At 47.9% G+C, this 18,461-nt stretch overlaps 1 protein-coding gene across 1 annotated transcript in view; it reads right to left on the bottom strand.

Moving 5' to 3' along the window:
• Positions 1-18,461, bottom strand: part of TMPRSS9 (transmembrane serine protease 9) — a 346,177-nt gene that overhangs the window by 11,895 nt on the left and 315,821 nt on the right. Inside the window, exons 17-18 of the mRNA XM_077272649.1 lie at positions 12,920-13,091; positions 12,500-12,765 (exon numbers count right to left, since the gene is read on the bottom strand). Of these exons, the coding sequence (XP_077128764.1) occupies positions 12,500-12,765; positions 12,920-13,091 (438 nt within the window). The remainder of the gene's footprint in view (positions 1-12,499; positions 12,766-12,919; positions 13,092-18,461) is intronic.

Raw genomic sequence — 18,461 nt, 5'->3', positions numbered from 1 at the left:
CCCGGCATTACTATATTCTAGAGGGTTGCTTTGGAATTTAGAGGTCACAGAGAACCACACAGTAGGTGCAGTAACGGACACATAAGGCACCAGCGGCTCAGTATTGGGGTATCAGCAGGATGAGGAGTTTGTGCAGGTTGGGAATAGATGGTGATGGGGCTGGAATATGAGAAGTGAAATGTGTCTTTGTTGTAATCTCTGCAGCAGAGTCCTGGCTGGCGGAAGTTGTCATGTCAGTCTGGGCCAGATGGAAAAGACGGGAAAAGTGACAACTCCATCAGAATGAACGTCAGCGGTAAGTCACCATCTATAACTGTGCTGTGATCTCTTATATGTTCTGTAGGGCTGGTATCTACCACTGACCATATCATATGGTGGTAATATCCATGTTGGTCTTTATTTAGAGATCATTTTCAGTAACAGCGCGGTCATCTGCTGAAGTTCTCCACTATTAGGGTGCGTCACCGAGTTGTAATCAAGGTTACCTGGTTAGGGCCCCACTCAAAAGTTTTGACCCCCCTGAACCAAAACCCTAGCTACGCCTCTGATTATATAACGATACACGGGTCTTCAAGGGGAAACATGGGCAGCATTTCCATCTCCTTACAGAAGCATATGTTGACAGCACCTGATGGCTGCAACAAGCCAGCATAACAAAGAATCTATGAAGATGTGGGTAGTTTTACAAAGCTCACAAATACAGAGTAGGCCTATAGGCTCCCATACACATTAGAGTAATGTTGGCTGAATCCTCCGATATCAACAGGTTCAGCCGACAGACTAATGTGTATGGTGGTGGTGCCGGCCAACTGATTGTTGCTGGAGATGTCGATCTGGCATGTCTGATATCGAACTACAGGTTGTATTGTACTCCTGCAGATAGACCTTCATAGAGAATGCAGTCAACAATGGTGGCTGCATGCTCTGGATAATTTTACGTCGTCCCCTAAGGCTTTGAGAAGTAAACACTACCATAAGGCAGACTGACTGAAGGATACCTCCAAAAATCGTTTTCCAGGCCGAAGAATTAATGCACAAGACATGTTTCTTGCTCCATATGCTCCATGGCGGGTGGCAACATCTAAACACACCTTACCAAATGCTTGGTTCCCATCTATCTCCACCCAGAGCTGTCAATGAAAGAAGAGGAGGTAAGAGGGAAAACAAGCAGCTGGCAAGGTGTATCTAAATGATTGGCTGAGCCGTGATGCACAGGGCTGGGAGACTTTTTTTGAACTGTCATTCTGTGCGGACAGAGTCCCTTTAAATGGAATCTGTCAGCAGGTTTTTTCTACTTAAAGGGAACCTGTCACCTGAATTTGGCGGGACCGGTTTTCGGTCCAATGGGTGGTGTTTTCGGGTGTTTGATTCACCCTTTCCTTTCCTGCTGGCTGCATGCTGGCCGCAATATTGGCTTTAAGTCCATTCGCTGTCCTCCGTAGTATACAACTGTGCAAGGCAATCTTGCCTTGCGCACGTGCAGTATGCTTTGCCCAACTGCGGGCAAAGCCGAAAAGCATTAGTGCGCATGCACCGGCGCACTATGTCCTGGAACACAGCAAAATACTTCTGGGACATAGTGCGTTGGTGCATGCGCACTAATGCTTTTCAGCTTTGCCCGCAGTTGGGCAAAGCATACTGCGCGTGCGCAAGGCAAGAATGCCTTGCGCAGGCGTGTACTACGGAGGACAGCGAATGAACTTCAAGCCAATATTGCGGCCAGCATGCAGGCAGCGGGTAAGGAAAGGGTGAATCAAACACCCGAAAACCCCGCCCATCGGACCGAAAACCGGTCCCGCCAAATTCAGGTGACAGGTTCCCTTTAATCTGAAAGCAGCATGAGGTACAGAAACACTAATTCCAGAGTGTCACTTACTTTATATGCTATAGTTTCAATACAATCAGTGTTTTTTCAGCAAGAGCCTGACTATGTCTCATGTGCAGGCCAGTCAGGCTAATCTGTGTAACCCCGCCCCACCACTGATTGCTGACATTCACAGTGTACACAGGAATCTACCAATCAGTGCTGTGGGCGGGGTTACACAGGGCTCAATATTTTCAGCGCTACTACATCTACAGCAGGGAAAACGGAATCTTATCAAAACTGCACCAAGCAGTCCAGTAAGTGATGCATCGTTGGAATCAGGGTCTCTGCCCATATATCTTGCTGCTCTCATATTACATAGTAAAACTTTGTGACAAATTCCTTTTAAAATGACAGCAATCAGCCTAGATAGTGATACATAGCAGAAATCAGGGTATTTCCAGCTTACAGCTCTGTTTTTTGTGTGGAATGAGTTGCAGTTTTTATTAATATAATTCAGAGGGCACAAGTGACATTTTGATTACCTTTTAAAATGATTTTGACTGCTGCTGAATAAGCTAAAAATCATGTCGTGTCAAGGAGAGGGTTGGATATTGATTTATAGGTTAACTAGTTCCAATAGGTGTCACTAGAGAGCCAGTGTTCTTTTTTATGGCAGTCAAAAACGAGTTCTTCAAGTGGAAACCTCTTCATGAAAATCTCCTTCTTTGGGTATGTTTCCTATGTAAGATGCTGGCAGAACCACCAACACAAAAACCCTTCAGAGAACCACCAGCAATTGTTTCCCTGAAGTGTCTTCACTGGCAACTTTACAGACGTTTTTCTGGTAACTCTGTCACCAGGGCCTTTACTATATGCCTTCAAGTGTGTTGAGCAGGAGGCTTTAGTTGGATGAATGAACAAGTTTCATCTTTTAACCCATTTTAGATGCCAGTGCATACGCTGAGTCTTCCCAGGCGAAGCTGCTTTGGTTGAAAAAAACTAGTAATTTTCATGAAGCAGATGTGCCAAGGTTGTTTTTGGTGTACATACCATTGGACAATTTCTGCTCCAAAAACTCCTCAAAAAAGTAAATGTGCGCATAGCCTTTGTTATGCCGAAATAGCCACCGAGTGTTAGGACTGGCGGAACGCACCAAATAATAATTGGAGATGATATAAGGTGCGTTCGCAGTCTGGGGTCCACCGTGCAGCTAAGACACCTGCTGCTTGGTAATGACAGACTATATGGCGGTATAATGTGAGTACACACACAGGTTAGCTTCACCCGGTATGAAGGAAGCGAACCCTGTTGCGTTACAGAGTCGTGATACTGCACAGAGAGCGCAAGCAAGGCGACACAGAACGCTGCCCCAAGACTCAGGGTAAGAGTCCCTCTAGATCTCTTGCGCTCGACACCGCTACTGCGGTGCCAGGGAAACTAAAGTATTTTTCTCACAGGAGTGCGTGCAGCGCCACTCTGGCGGACGCCACTAACCAAATAAATATCATTCGCGAGCAGGCAACAACACTAGGGATGGGAATGATTCGGAGCTTTCATCCATCAACAGGCATTCATCCACACACACATAAGTTTACACCGAGCGGCCATGCGAACCTTTTATAGCAGTAGCGCACCGGGACTTTCCTGATGGTCCAATAGGAGCCGCAACAGGACCTAAGCATGTGACCCCCGACCTCCAATGGGAGGTCGTCCCGTGGGCATGCTCAGTGTGGGAAAAGCAGGACTTAGTCCCTGAAATGCCTGCTTGCTGCTGAACAGTGCCGGCTACAAAGGCAGAGCCTGGAAAGGCAGCAGTACCCAAGCGCACAGTATCAGCTTGAGCCAGATGCTGGGATTGACGTCTCTGCTGAGCAGGTTCCACTGTGGCTGGAGGAGAATGGGAGACTGCAGTGGACATGGTTTGAGATTCCCCCTATGCAGCAGTGGGAACTCGACACCTAACATGGCCCCACTATGTTCAAAGGCTGCAATGAGCAGCAGAGCCCGAATGTGCTCCACAGGTTCCCAGGTTCTGTCCTCTGGGCTGTGACCCTTCCAGTCCACCAGATAGTACTTTTTGCCACGTACCACCTTGCACCCCAAGATAGAATTCACCTCGTACTCGTCCGTGGACGAACCCGATGTCCCGGCAGATGACTCGGAAAACCGGGACATGTAAATGGGCTTTAAGAGGGACACATGAAAGGTGTCAGCGATACCCAGGCGTGGAGGAAGAGCCAGACGATAGACCACAGGGTTAACCTGTTCCAGAACCCTGAAGGGACCCAAGTAGCGACACGCAAACTTAGTGGACTCAACTCACAGCCTGATATTGCAGGAGGAGAGCCACACTAAGTCTCCAGGAGCAAAGGTCGGAGCGGGGCGTCGATGTGCATCGACAGAGACCCTCATTCTCTCCTTGGAGGCCCGGATGGCATCCTGCGTGTGGTCCCAGATGTCTTGTGCTTCCACTGCCCAGTCTGCCACCCTAGAGTCAGCGGAAGACACGGCATGGGCACAGGAACCCACGGATGCTGGCCGTAATTAAGGGGGAATGGGGTCTGCCCAGTGGAGTCGGCTATGGCATTGTTCAAGGCAAACTCCGCCCACGGTAGCAGGGATGCCCTGTCATCCTGCCTGGCCGAGAAAAAATGTTGAAGGCATGTGACCAGAGTCTAGTTGGCCCTCTCTACCAACCCATTCGTCTCGGGATGGTACGCTGAAGAGAGATTCAGCTCAATACTAAGTAGGCGGCAAAGCTCTCTCCAGAACTGAGACACGAACTGGGGACCCCGGTCACTGACAATCTTATCAGGCATACCGTGTAAGCGGAAGACATGTTTGACAAACAACGCCGCCAAGGCCTGTGCAGAAGGTAACCGTGGGGGGCACCAAATGCACCATTTTAGAGAAATGATCGGTAACTACCCAAATAATGGTGCAGCTATGGGACTTGGGTAAGCCAACCACAAAGTCCATCCCGACCATCTCCCAGGGCCTATCAGCCACTGGTAGGGGGTAAAGTAGCCCAGCAGGCCGTTGTCGAGAAGACCTATTCTTGGCGCAGGAGACGCACGTCCAAATATAGTCTTCGACATCACGAGCCATATGCGGCCACCAGTACGTCCTCACCAGAAGCTCTGATGTCCTCTTGATCCCGAAATGTCCACCCACCCTGGACGAGTAAGCCCAAATTAGCTGGCATGAAAGTCTTGCCCGGGGGCACAGACTAGCGACACCGGAGCCACAGTTCTCAGACTCTCGGAGGGGACAATTAGCCGAGGCTCCTCCTCCTCAGATGACACCACGGAGCGGGAGAGAGTGTCGGCACGAATGGTCTTCTCCCTGGATAGGAAATGAAGGGTGAAGCGGAGCAGGGAGAAGAACAGAGACCACCTAGCCTGGCGAGAATTTAGCCGCCGGGCTGTTTGCAAATACACTAAATTCTTGTGGTCAGTGTAAACTTGGAAGGGAAAGCGAGCTCCCTCCAGGAGGTGTCTCCACTCTGAAAAGGCCAACTTCATTGCTAGCAACTCCCTGTGCCGATGGAATAATTCCTCTCCACCGGAGTGAAGGTCTTGGAGTAGAAGAAGCAAGGATGCTTCCAACCTTGAGCATCCTTTTGGAAGAGGACCGCTTCAGCACCGACGGATGAGGCATCCACCTGAATAATGAAGGGCTTATCTACATCGGGACGATGCAGAATGGGAGCGCTAGCAAAATGGGACTTAACAGATAAGAGGCCTTGGAGACCTCCTCTGATCACAATTTGGGATTTGCACCCTTCTTGGTGAGGGCTACCAAGGGAGCTACCAAAGTGGAGAAGTGGGGAATGAACTGGCGATAATAATTAATGAACCCCATAAAGCGCTGCACTGCTTTGAGAGAATGAGGTTCCTGCCAGTCCATCACTGCTTGTAGCTTGGCAGGATCCATAGCTAATCCCCGGGCTGAGATGATATAGCCCAGGAAAGGCAAGGACTCCTGCTCAAACAGACACTTCTCCAACTTGGCATAGAGGGAGTTTGTTCGTAGGAGGTCGAAGACTCTGCAAACATCTCTCCAGTGGGAATTTATATCTGGAGAGTAGATAAGAATATCATCCAGAGAGACTACCACCGAGGTGGAGAGCACATCCTGGAAGATGTTATTTACAAAGTCTTGGAAGACGGCTGGGGCATTACAGAGCCCAAAGGGTATCACCAGATACTCATAGTGCCCATCCCTGGTATTAAAAGCCATCTTCCATTCATCCCCCTCACGGATGCGAATCAGGTTGTAAGCACCCCGCAGATCTAACTTAGTAAATACCCTCGCCCCTCGTAGTCTATCGAAGAGCTCAGATATCAAAGACAGAGGGTACTTATTCTTAACGGTGATGGTGTTAAGACCCCGGTAATCAGTACATGGAAGCAATTCTCCAATCTTCTTTTGCACAAAGAAGAGCCCCGCCCCTCCAGGTGACACTGACTTCCTAATGAATCCTCTTGCCAGATTTTCCTGGTGTAACGCCGCTGGGTTTATACCTCGTTTCTTCGGCGTTACTTTTGCATTTCTCTGCTTTAACCCTTTCTCCTCTCCCCCTAATGTGCAGGGATACTGTTGTCTGTTACCTGTATGGATGCTGCTCAGTTCCCTGCCACCGCTGCGTAGCTGTACATGTGCTGTGATGACTTTGCTCTGCTGCATGGCCACTCGCATGTGCGGTCCCTGGCTGCCGCTTGGAAGCTATCCTTGGCTTGCGAGGTCCTCTGCAGCTGGTGCATGGCTTCTCACGTGTGTCCAGGCTAGCAGCCGCTGCCAGGTGCCCTAAGCCACAGTTCCTGTGCTGTCAGTGCTATAATGGTTTCTGTTTGTGCTTAGGGTGCGCGCGGCCACACCTACCCTGCTTTTATCAGGGTTTGAGTGTGCACCTGTGTTGCTTCCTCAGCCTATTGCTGAGGAGCAGCTCCTATATAAACTTCCTCTTTGCTACTGGGCGTGGCCAGAGCATTGTATTGTGTTTCTGTGTCTTGCCTTGTGAGGTATCCAGCTCCCGTTCTGTCTGCAGTATGTTCTGGGAGAGCTGATGCCTGTCTCTCGCCTGTTCTGGGGGCCGAGTACCCAGATCCGCCTATCCTGGAGGCCGTATATCCAGATCCGTCTGTGTCTTGTTTACCCGCCTGTTCTGGGGGCAGAGTACCCAGATCCGCCTATCCTGGAGGCTGAATATCCAGTACCTGATCTTGTCTGAACCTGTCTCTGTTATGTTTCTTAAGTCCTATTGTGTCTGGCACCCCGCACCCTGTGACTGAACTTTCCGGGCTCATCTTTCAAAGATGGAGTTCGGTGTTCTTGCTGAGCGCTTACTATTCTGTGCTCAGTCTTCCATGCGGTGCTAACCCTGTCTGGCCCAGTTCCAGTCCAGCGGAGCTAGCACCATCACGCTTGAGTTCCTTCCTAGGTCTGATGTCCGGAGCCTGACGGCCGAAGTTATGAACCTGATTCCCTCCGGTGTCTGATGTCCTGATTCCTGGGCTGCCACGCCAGTGTCCCAGCCGATGACCTGGGCTGCCACGCCAGTGTCCCAGACGTCTTTCCGGTATTCCCGATGTCCTTTCGGTGTCCGATGTCCTGATTCCTGGGCTGCCACGCCAGTGTCCCAGCCGATGACCTGGGCTGCCACGCCAGTGTCCCAGATGTCCTGCCTGTGTCCAGATCTTCTGTCTATGTCCAGATGTCCTGTCTGTGTCCAGCTGTCCTGCCTACGTCCAGATCTTCTGTCTGTGTCCAGATGTGTCCTGCCTGTGTCCTGAGGTCCACCCTGAGATGACGTCCTTCTGGATCGGTGTCTGATGTTCTCCTGCTGAGCCTGTGCTACGCCTGAGGCCTGAGAGAGAGGCCGTCCTAGTATGCCCGTGCCAGATGACCCGGGACTGCATCAACCCGTGATGACTCCTGCCATCGTCAGACGTCCATCTAAGCCTGTGTTCCTGATGTCCTGCCTGTGTTCCTGATGTCCTGCCTGTGTTCCTGATGTCCTGCCTGTGTTCCTGATGTCCAGCCTGTGATCCTGATGTTCTGCCTGTGTTCCTGATGTCCTGAGGTCCACCCCGAGATGACGTCCTTCTGGGATCGGTGTCTGATGTTCTCCTGCTGAGCCTGTGCTACGTCCTAGGCCTGAAAGATTGGCTGTCCTAGTATGCCCGTGCCAGATGACCCTGGACTGCATCAACCTGTGATGACTCCCGCCATTGTCTGACGTCTGAGTCGTGTACCCTTCCTAGACATGTGGAATCGGGATCCTGACATAATTATGTTCTTGTTATGTACTGTGCTATCATTTAAGTAAACTTTGTTTCTTCATACCTGAAGTTGTGCGGTGTAGTCTAGTTCTGCATATCTACATCTTGTTCACATGCTCAGCTGCCACAGTCCCTGCTCGCTACCGTTCCCTAGTCTGGGTAGGTCCAGGTTACTCTGTGGTCCAGTGGGTCCACATTGCGTTCCTTTTTGGGACGCTCGCCCACGTCGTCATGGTCTGGCGACGTGGAGGTGTCGGCTCGGCCACGTTTTGTGGTCGCAGCCGCAACACCTGGATGTATAGTGACATTGCCTCCGTCTCTGGGAGAGACAGGGGATAGACTCGTCCCTGGGGAGGCTCTGACCCAGGAAAGAGATCAATAGGACAGTCATAGGGGCGGTGAGGCGGAAGAGTCTCTGCAGCTCTCTTGGAGAATACGTCCGCATAAGACCAATAGTGTTTGGGGAGAGATGTAAGATCTGCGGGTACCTCTGGTGTGGTAACCTGAACGCACTCCCTCAGACATCTGCCCTCACAAGATTTACTCCATCCCAGAATTCTCCCAGAGGCCCACTCTATATGTGGAAAGTGGTAACGCAACCAAGGTATCCCTAGCAGAATCTCATCTATTCCCTCAGGAATGACAAGAAGGGAAATGATCTCCTGCTGGGATGGAGACATGGATAATGTAAACGGGATAGTCTGGTGTGTAATTTGTGAGGGCAGTGTCGACCCATTCACCACTCTTACGGTCACTGGTTTGGCTAGCATAACCAGGGGTATTGCGTGCCGTTGGGTGAAGGCTGAGGACATGAAATTTCCCTCCGCCCCGGAATCCACACAAAGCTCGACTGTAAAAGTGGAAAAGCCAAAGATAATTGTCCCCTTGAAGGACAATTTGGAGGAAAACGCCGCTGTGTCTAGTGAACCTCCTCCTATAGTTACTAGATGCGGTCGTTTCCTCTGCTGCTGTGGACATTTGTTGGTATAATGTCCTGACTGCTGGCAGACATTACAGACCATGGGTATTCGAGCTGCCCAAGACTTTGGACCCACTCGAGAAACCTCCATGGCCTCATAGGGCTTGGACGCCTGAACAGGGGACTCCAGAGGCTTGGCTAAGGTAGGTGCCAGCCGAAACCTCTGCCTACACTGGGCTCGCTCCAACCCCCGCTCGAGAAAACGGAGGTCAAAGCGAGTGGATATGGCTATCAGCTCTTCCAGTATGGCGGGAATGTCCCTAGTGGCCAAGGCGTCCTTCACATGGTCAGCCAGTCCTCTCCAGAACACAGGGATAAGGACTTTATCCGTCCACTCCAGCTCAGATGCCAAAGTCCGGAAGTGAACGGAAAAATGACTGACCATGGATGAACCCTGTGTCAAAGCCAGCAGTTGGAGCGCCGAATCATGGGTGACACGAGGTCCCAAAAAGATCTGTCTCAGAGAGTCCAGAAACCTTGGAGCACTCTGCACCACATGATCGTCACGCTCCCACAGCAGCGTTGCCCACTCCAATGCCCTGCCCGACAACAGGGATATAATAAATCCCACCTTCGCCCGCTCTGTGGGAAAACATGCAGCCAGGAGCTCAAGGTGTATGGCACACTGACTCACGAATCCCCGACACAGCTTACTGTCACCAGTAAACTTATCAGGTAGCGGGAGATGGGATAAAGTCGGAGCAGGGGTGGCAGTGAACAAACTGGCTGCAGCTACGCTAGCAGCCTGAACAGCGACCGCGGTAACATCCACAACCGAGGTTGTACGCTCAAGAGCTGCCAACCTACCCTCCAGCTGTTGGATGTACCAGTGTAGACACTGTTTGTCTGCCATTACAAGCCAGACCCTGGCGCTGGTGCAATGTTAGGAATGGCGAAACGCACCAAATACTAATTGGAGATTATATAAGGTGCGTTCGCAGTCCGGGGTCCACCGTGCAGCTAAGACACCTGCTGCTTGGTAATGATGGATTATATGGCGGTATAATGTGAGTACACACACGGGTTAGCTTCACCCGGTATGAAGGAAGCGAACCATGTTGCATCACAGGGCCGTGATACCGCACAGAGAGCGCAAGAAAGGCGACACAGAACTCTGCCCCAAGACTCAGGGTAAGAGTTCCTCTAGATCTCTTGCGCTCAACACCACTACTGCGGTGCCAGGGAAACTAGTGTAAATATTTTCCGCACAGGAGTGCGTGCAGCGCCACTCTGGCGGACGCCACTAACCACCCTAATTAGGGCTAGGAAAGCGCACTATCTGCGCATGGTGCCGCTCTGGCGGTCTCTGCTAACTGGATTAGCAACTTGTGCAATTGTGCAGGATAGCACTGTCGGGCGCTAGGTAGCTATATTATTCGCGAGCAGGCAACAACACTAGGGATGGGAATGATTTGGAGCTTTCATCCATCGACAGGCATTCATCCACACACACAAGTTAATAAGTTTACACTAGCGCATGGCCGAGCAGCCATGTGAACCTTTTATAGCAGTAGCGCTCCGGGACCTTCCTGATGGTCCAACAGGACCTAAGCATGTGACCCCCGACCTCCAATGGGAGGTCGTCCCGTGGGCATGCTCAGTGTGGGAAATGCAGGACGTAGTCCCTGAAACGCCTGCTCGCTGCTGAACAGTGCTGGCTACAAAGGCAGAGCCTGGAAAGGCAGCAGTACCCAAGCGCAAAGTATCAGCTTGAGCCAGACACTAGGATCGACATCTCTGCTGAGCAGGTTCCACCGTGGCTGGAAGAGAATGGGAGACTGCAGGGGACATGGTTTGAGGTTCCCCCTGTGCAGCGGTGGGAACTTAACACCGAGTTGTTCCACACAAAACTGCATCAGTAAAATAACACCAGTCTTTATACTGAAGCGGCTTTGACCAGAATCCACCTCAAAAAGTGCCGCAAAAGCGCCCCATGAAATGCGGATGATGCACAGAAATGTCAAAAGGACATTGCTGTACACATGTTCTGTCTTATGTCACATCCTGGAACCGCATCGGGGTTTTGAAACCTTGAACCAGTTAAAAGAAGTAACATGCTCATTCTTCCATTCTCTACGCTTGAAAGATATTGGCAAGAACGACAGCAAAACCACTGGCGAAGCTGCGTCAGGAAAATGACCACCGATATGTGCACACTGAGTTGTTTGCAGAGTTTTTGGAGTAGAAACTAGGCGGAACTTTTCAAATCCTCCTCAAACACTTGAGCTCAGTTTCCACTCCAAAATCTTAGCAAAAAGCCTCCACGTGCACATACTCTAACACCTTGTAATGGATGGTCAAGCCAATAGTTTTGTCTTGGGGGCAATGGCCCTGATTCATCAAAGTCTTTATGTCAGAAAACTGTTGTAAAATACTTTGCAAAATTGTTGTGAAACTCAAGATTGCGCAAAAATATTGTGACTTTTGTCATTTTCACACCAGTTTTGTCCAGCTCTGTGAAAATACGTGGAGCTGGGACAGGGACAAGACTTGTTATGGTGACGCCTGCTCATCCAATTCATGATGAGATTTGGCATAACTCCACATATCTTACGCCAGTCTCTGAAGAGTAAAATTTGTGACGAGTCACACAACACTGATAAGACGAATTTTATTCATTAACGGGCGTGCCTGTGACTCTGATAGGGTTGGTCCACTACTAGGAAAACCCCTTCTTGATCTAAATGTTTGGCACTGATAAAATAAAAAAGCTTATACTCACCTCCCGTGCCGGCACGGTTCCAGCAGTGTCGACACTCTGATTCCCGAGGCTCTCGTGTGGTTGTTATGACATGTGACCCTGGCGGCCAACAAGCTCTGGCGTCACTGTCCCCGCCTTTGTATGAATCGAACATGAAGAGGAAGTCAGAGAGTAGCCGCGGCCCTGACTTCCTCTTGATCTTCAATGCGAATGAAGGAGGGGACAGTGACACCAATGCTGATTGGGCGCCAGGCTCACGTGTCATAACAACCACACGAGAGCCTCGGGGATCAGAGTGTCGACACCGCTGGAATGACGCCGGCACGGGAGGTGAGTATAGGCTTTTCTATTTTATCGGGGCCAACTTCTTTAATGAATCAGGCTCTTCTGACTCCACCATGCCCCTTCACCAAGACAGGGATGAACTTGATGAATCGAGGCCTATGTCTGTAAGAAGTGAGAGAAGTCATGGGAACTGTAGTCCTTTCCAATTCCTAGAAAGACTTAGCAAATATTGCCTGAACTATAGTGAAAAACATACCAAACATGTTCATATTGAGTTCTATTTTATGGAGAACCTGATGTGGGAGTTAAGTGACGCAAGATCTCTCTCTTGGATCTTTTTTTGAATGAATCCCTTTGTGATGCTAGTCTTCGGGGCACATGTGCTATTGCCTAAAATATACATTTATATGCTAAACATGTATACTAATTTCCTTTCTAATTACCTCCTTCCTTAGTAGAGCCCCAGCCTGTAATGAAGCATTTTGTTCCCTCTAGGAAGCTATGGCTGGTGTCAGGGAGGCATATAGGCTTTATTAGGTTTGTGAATGAGAGAGGTGAAGGCAGCTCCAGCAAAGCCACGTCATTATCCAGGGTGTACACATTGTAGAAGGGATGTTTATGAATTCGGAAAATCTTCTCCACTCTCCCCTCTACCCCATTGAGGAAGGGGGTTCCCAGGTATGCTGCCCACACTTTGGGGTCACTGTAACTGTTTGCATTATAAAAAGAAAAATTACGATGTAGTCAAACACTAATCAACAATTACTTTCCTTTTTCTCATATGATTCTACATAAATATTCAGTCCCCAGTCCCCCACCCATCCCTTCTATCACAGTACCCCGTACAGTATGTCAATAACTACATGTCAAAGCAGTGGGCAGCCGAAAGCAACCAACGGTCCGAGATCAGAACAGCTCCACATTTGTGCTCTTTTCTTCTTAGCCACAGACTAACTTGCCACGGCCATTCCCCTCGCAAGGAACCACTGCCTCCAACTATCTTGCTAAAAGGTACTACAGGGGCAGAGCCACAATCTGAAACAAAGAAAAATAATTGTAAAGGGATATTTTTTTTTACAAAAATTAGTATTAATTTGGCAAGAGACAAAAATAACAGCACAGTGTAATTAATGCATAATCTACTGATTTGGCAGCATATCCCCAGCAATCAGTCTGTCAGTCAGGCCATGCTATTTCCTTCTCACACTGTTCTTATTGTAGTAAAAAGTGTTGTGTAATTGATTTTTTTTTCTCTGTAGGAGAGAAATAACATGGCAGATTTATTATTACTGGAATAATTTTAAAGGGAATCTGTCAGCAAGTTTTAGCCACGTATTCTGAGAGCAGCATGATGTAGAGACAGAGACCCTGGTTCCAGCAATGTGTCACTTACTGGGCTGCTTGCCATAGTTTTGCTAAAAATCTGGCTTATCTGCAGGAGATTATCACTAGAGGACTAGTAAACTTGCCATGTAGTCCTCCATATTCATGAGCGCTGTATAACTCCACCCACCAACACTGATTGGCAGCTTTATGGCGATGATATTGAAAAAAGTGCATAAGAAACAAAAAAAACAAAAAAATTTTGAAGGATAAAAAATACCTTTAGTTAAAAAAATATATTAAGCTATGTTAGAAATTTTGTTTTATATACGCTAAATACACCCTCAAAATATTTAGTGAGCCAGCACGTCTGAAAAGTGAAATAGAACTAGTCGCGTTTGGAGAATAGAGATAATCTATTACTCTCATGTATTAAATACAAAACTGTTGGACCCATGTACATTAATACTTATTTATAAACTAGATGGAGGCCCAATGCTATTGTATCGGGAGGGCGGTAATGTCACGATGGGGGCAGGCATGCGGCGCTGTTGTTGCCTAATGGCATCCTGTGATAATTAATGACTTTTGCATCAGGGGACTCATGTGCTTGACGCCTACGCTTATATGCATTGTTTTTGTCCCAGCGATGCTGTTGCTCTTCAAGAGTCTCATTTGCCCTTTAATGTCTTTGACGTTGTGCCTTTGCTGCTTTCCTTTCATTGTTATTGGTGTACTTTTTATAAGGAGCCATGTTGGCGTTGATATTTGCTTTTTAAAGGGGTTTTCCCACGAACAAAAGTTCATTTTAAAAATTGTGTCTGACCGTGTACCGAACATACAGAACATAGCTCCTGGGCAGGGGAGGAAGCAAAAGACAATACTGACATTACAGCAGGAGATCGCAGAGGATACATTTTGTGAGGTAAAATAGTTTTTAAAAACAGTCAGTGAAATATTTTACCTCACACAAAGAATCCACTGTGATCCACTGCTGTAATGTTAGTATTATCTTTTGCTTCCTTCCCTGCCCAGGAGATGTGGTATGCTCCTTACACGGTCAGACACAGTCAATTTTTAAGATGAACTTTCGTTCATGGGCAAACCTCTTTAATGTGACCGGCTTCCTCTGCCTGTAGACACGTTGTGCATCTGCTGCCGGGATCAGCCGAATGATTCACTGCACCTGTGTGAAATCCGCGCAGGCGCAGCAAATCAGACCGCCGACATCTTTGTGCAGACAGATAGTGGCGGTCACATTAAAACTGCGCATGTGCTCCTCCTGTTCAAAGATGGCGGCAGTCAGTGAATCATTCGGCTGATCCCGGCAGCGGCGTATTTGCGACGGTGTTCCCCTGGTGGTACTGTGCAAGAGGCTGCATGAGTGTTTGAGAGTGTATGTGAGAACGGGTGTGTGTGTGGTGCGTATAGAGTGTGTGCGTGTGTGGTGCGACGGTGTTCCGCTGGTGGTACCACACAAGAGGCCGCGTGAGTGTGTGTGTGAGTGTGTGTGTGTGTGTGTGTGTGAGAGTGTGTGTGTGGTGCGTACGGCGTATAGAGTGTGTGTGGTGCAATGGTGTTCCACTAGTGGTACCATGCAATAGGTCGGTGAACTTCCTCCGCTTGGAATTGTGGGATGCGGTGACATCTGGACAGAACAGGAAATGAAAACATTACAAGGCAATTATATAAATAGAAGAACTGTCATGTGCTATGGAGCGTAATCCCCTATGATGGAGGACAGTACATCTGAAACGCCTAGGAGACTCATTCCCACATCTAGGCGCTTGTCATCTACCTTCCATTACTAAGTTCTCTATACTCCTCACTAATAGATTGAGGGTGTACTTATCGTATATCAACCATTTTTTCTAACAGACCATTATTTTACGCACCCGGACAGACTGTGCATGAGCATATGCAGCTTTATGCACCATTTCTAATGGAAGCGCAGTGGTACATATTTGTCTATTATATATTAAAACGTGTTCTTGTACTGATTAGCCAATGGTGCCACCACATACTAGGTAGAGGGAAAACGTATATAGATATATATATATACACTCACCGGCCACTTTATTAGGTACACCATGCTAGTAACGGGTTGGACCCCTTTTGCCTTCAGAACTGCCTCAATTCTTCGTGGCATAGATTCAACAAGGTGCTGGAAGCATTCCTCAGAGATTTTGGTCCATATTGACATGAAGGCATCACACAGTTGCCGCAGATTTGTCGGCTGCACATCCCAAAGATGCTCCATACAAGGCAGGATGGATCCATGCTTTCATGTTGTTTACGCCAAATTCTGACCCTACCATCCGAATGTCGCAGCAGAAATCGAGACTCATCAGACCAAGCAACGTTTTTCCAATCTTCTACTGTCCAATTTCGATGAGCTTGTGCAAATTGTAGCCTCAGTTTCCTGTTCTTAGCTGAAAGGAGTGGTACCCGGTGTGGTCTTCTGCTGCTGTAGCCCATCTGCCTCAAAGTTCGACGCACTGTGCGTTCAGAGATGCTCTTAGGCCTACCTTGGTTGTAACGGGTGGCGATTTGAGTCACTGTTGCCTTTCTATCAGCTCGAACCAGTCTGCCCATTCTCCTCTGACCTCTGGCATCAACAAGGCATTTCCGCCCACAGAACTGCCGCTCACTGGATTTTTTTTCTTTTTCGGGCCATTCTCTGTAAACCCTAGAGATGGTTGTGCGTGAAAATCCCAGTAGATCAGCAGTTTCTGAAATACTCAGACCAGCCCTTCTGGCACCAACAACCATGCCACGTTCAAAGGCACTCAAATCACCTTTCTTCCCCATACTGATGCTCGGTTTGAACTGCAGGAGATTGTCTTGACCATGTCTACATGCCTAAATGCACTGAGTTGCCGCCATGTGATTGGCTGATTAGAAATTAAGTGTTAACAAGAAGTTGGACAGGTGTACCTAATAAAGTGGCCAGTGAGTGTATATCTATATATGTATACAGTTGAAACCAGAAATTTACATATGCTATATACAAAGCCACATATGCATGTTTTTCTCAATATCTGACATGAAATCAGAATAAATCTTCCCTGTTTTAGGTCAATTCGGATTACCATAATTACTTATATTTGCCAAATTGTCAGAATAATGAGAGAGAATGTTTTAAGGCATTTTTATTACTTACTGTGAAGTCTAAAATTTGCCCTTAAACTGAATGACTTGGTCAAACATTTGGGATATCCTTCCACAAGCTTCTCATAATAGTTGGTCGGAATTTGGGCCCATTCCTCCTGACAAAACTGGTGTAACTGATCCAGGTTTGTAGGTCACCTTGCTCACACCTGCCTTTTCAGCTTTGCCCATAAATTTTCAATAGGATTGAGATCATGGCTTTGTGATTGCCACTCCAAAACATTTACTTTATTATCCTTAAGCCACTTTGTTACCATTCTGCAGTATGTTTGGGTCATTGTCCATTTGGAAGACCCATTTCCGCCAAAGCTTTAGGCCACGTGCACACGCTGCGGATTACTCTGCGAATTTTTGCCGATTGATTTTGGTAAATCCGCAGGTAAACCGCACTGCGGATTACCTGCGGGATTACCGCGGATTTACCGCGTTTTTTTGCAGATTTTGTGCGGATTTCACCTGCGGTTTTACACCTGCGGATTTCTATTATGGAGCAGGTGTAAACCGCTGTGGAATCCGCACAAAGAATTGACATGCTGTAGAATAAACAATGCTACGTTTCTGCAAGTTTTTTTCCGCAGCATGTGCACTGCGGATTTTGTTTTCCATAGGTTTACATGGTATTGTAAACTCAGGGAAAACTGCTGCGAATCCGCAGCTGCCAATCCGCTGCTGATCCGCAGCAAAATCTGTTGTGTCCACATACCCTTAGCTTCCTGGCTGATGTCTTGAGATGTAGCTTCAGTACTGCCACATAATCTTCTTTACTCATGATGCCATCTATTTTGTGAAGTGCACCAGTCCCTCCTGCAGCAAAACAACTCCACAACATGATGCTGCCAGCCCGGTGTTTCACAGCTGGGATGTGTTCTTAGTAGTGATGAGCGAGTGTACTCGTTGCTTGGGTGACCTCCGAGTATTTGTTATTGCTCGGAGATATAGTTTTCATCGCCTCAGTTGCATGACTTACGGCTTCCAGATACGCTGAATACATGTGAGGAATGCCTGTTTGTTAGGGAATTCCCACATGTATTCAGCTTATCTGGAAGCCGTAAATCATGCAACTGAGGCGATGAAAATTATATCTCCGAGCAATAACAAACACTCGGAGGTCACCCAAGCGTGCTCGGGAAAGCCCGAGCAACGAGTATACTCGCTCATCACTAGTTCTTAGGCTTCGAAGCTTCTCCCTTTTTCCTCCAAACGTAACGATGGTCATTATGCCCAAAAAGTTAAATTTTAGCTCCATCAGACCACAGGACACGTTTCCAAAAATTAAGGTAATTGTTCCTGTGTGCATTTGCAAACATTAATCTGGCTTTTTTATGTTTCTTTTGGAGTAATGCCATCTTCCTGGCAGAGTGGCTTTTCATCCCATGTTGATACAGTACTCGTTTCACTGTGGATATTGACACAATCTTACCAGCTTCTGCCATCATCTTCACAAGGTCTTTTGCCTTTGTCCTTGGGTTGATATGCACATGTTGGACCAAAGTACTTTAATCTCTGGGACACAGAACCAGTCTCCTTCCTGAGCGGTATGATGACTGGACATTCACATCTTGTATGTACTTGCGTATAATTATTTGTGCTGATGAACGGGGCACCTTCAGGTATCTTGAATATGTACCCAAGGATGAGCCAGACTTGTTCAAGTCCACAATTCTCTTCTTGATATTTTGGCTTATTTCTTTAGAATTTCCCATGATGCTACACAAATAAGCAGTGTGTTTCTAGTGTGCATTAAAATACATCCACAGGTGTGTCTCTAATTAACTCAGATGCTGCCAAACACATGACATCATCATATGGGCAGTCCATAATTGTTTAAAGTCATAGCAATGTTTGTAAACTTTTGAATTTGCAGCAAGTAATAAAAATGCCTTAAAACATTCTCTCTCTCAATATTCTGGC

This window comes from Ranitomeya variabilis, chromosome 1 (genome assembly GCF_051348905.1).
Source record: "Ranitomeya variabilis isolate aRanVar5 chromosome 1, aRanVar5.hap1, whole genome shotgun sequence".
Taxonomy (NCBI): domain Eukaryota; kingdom Metazoa; phylum Chordata; class Amphibia; order Anura; family Dendrobatidae; genus Ranitomeya; species Ranitomeya variabilis.
The sequence above is the reverse complement of the archived record's forward strand: the minus strand, read 5'-3'. Positions and strand labels throughout refer to the sequence as shown.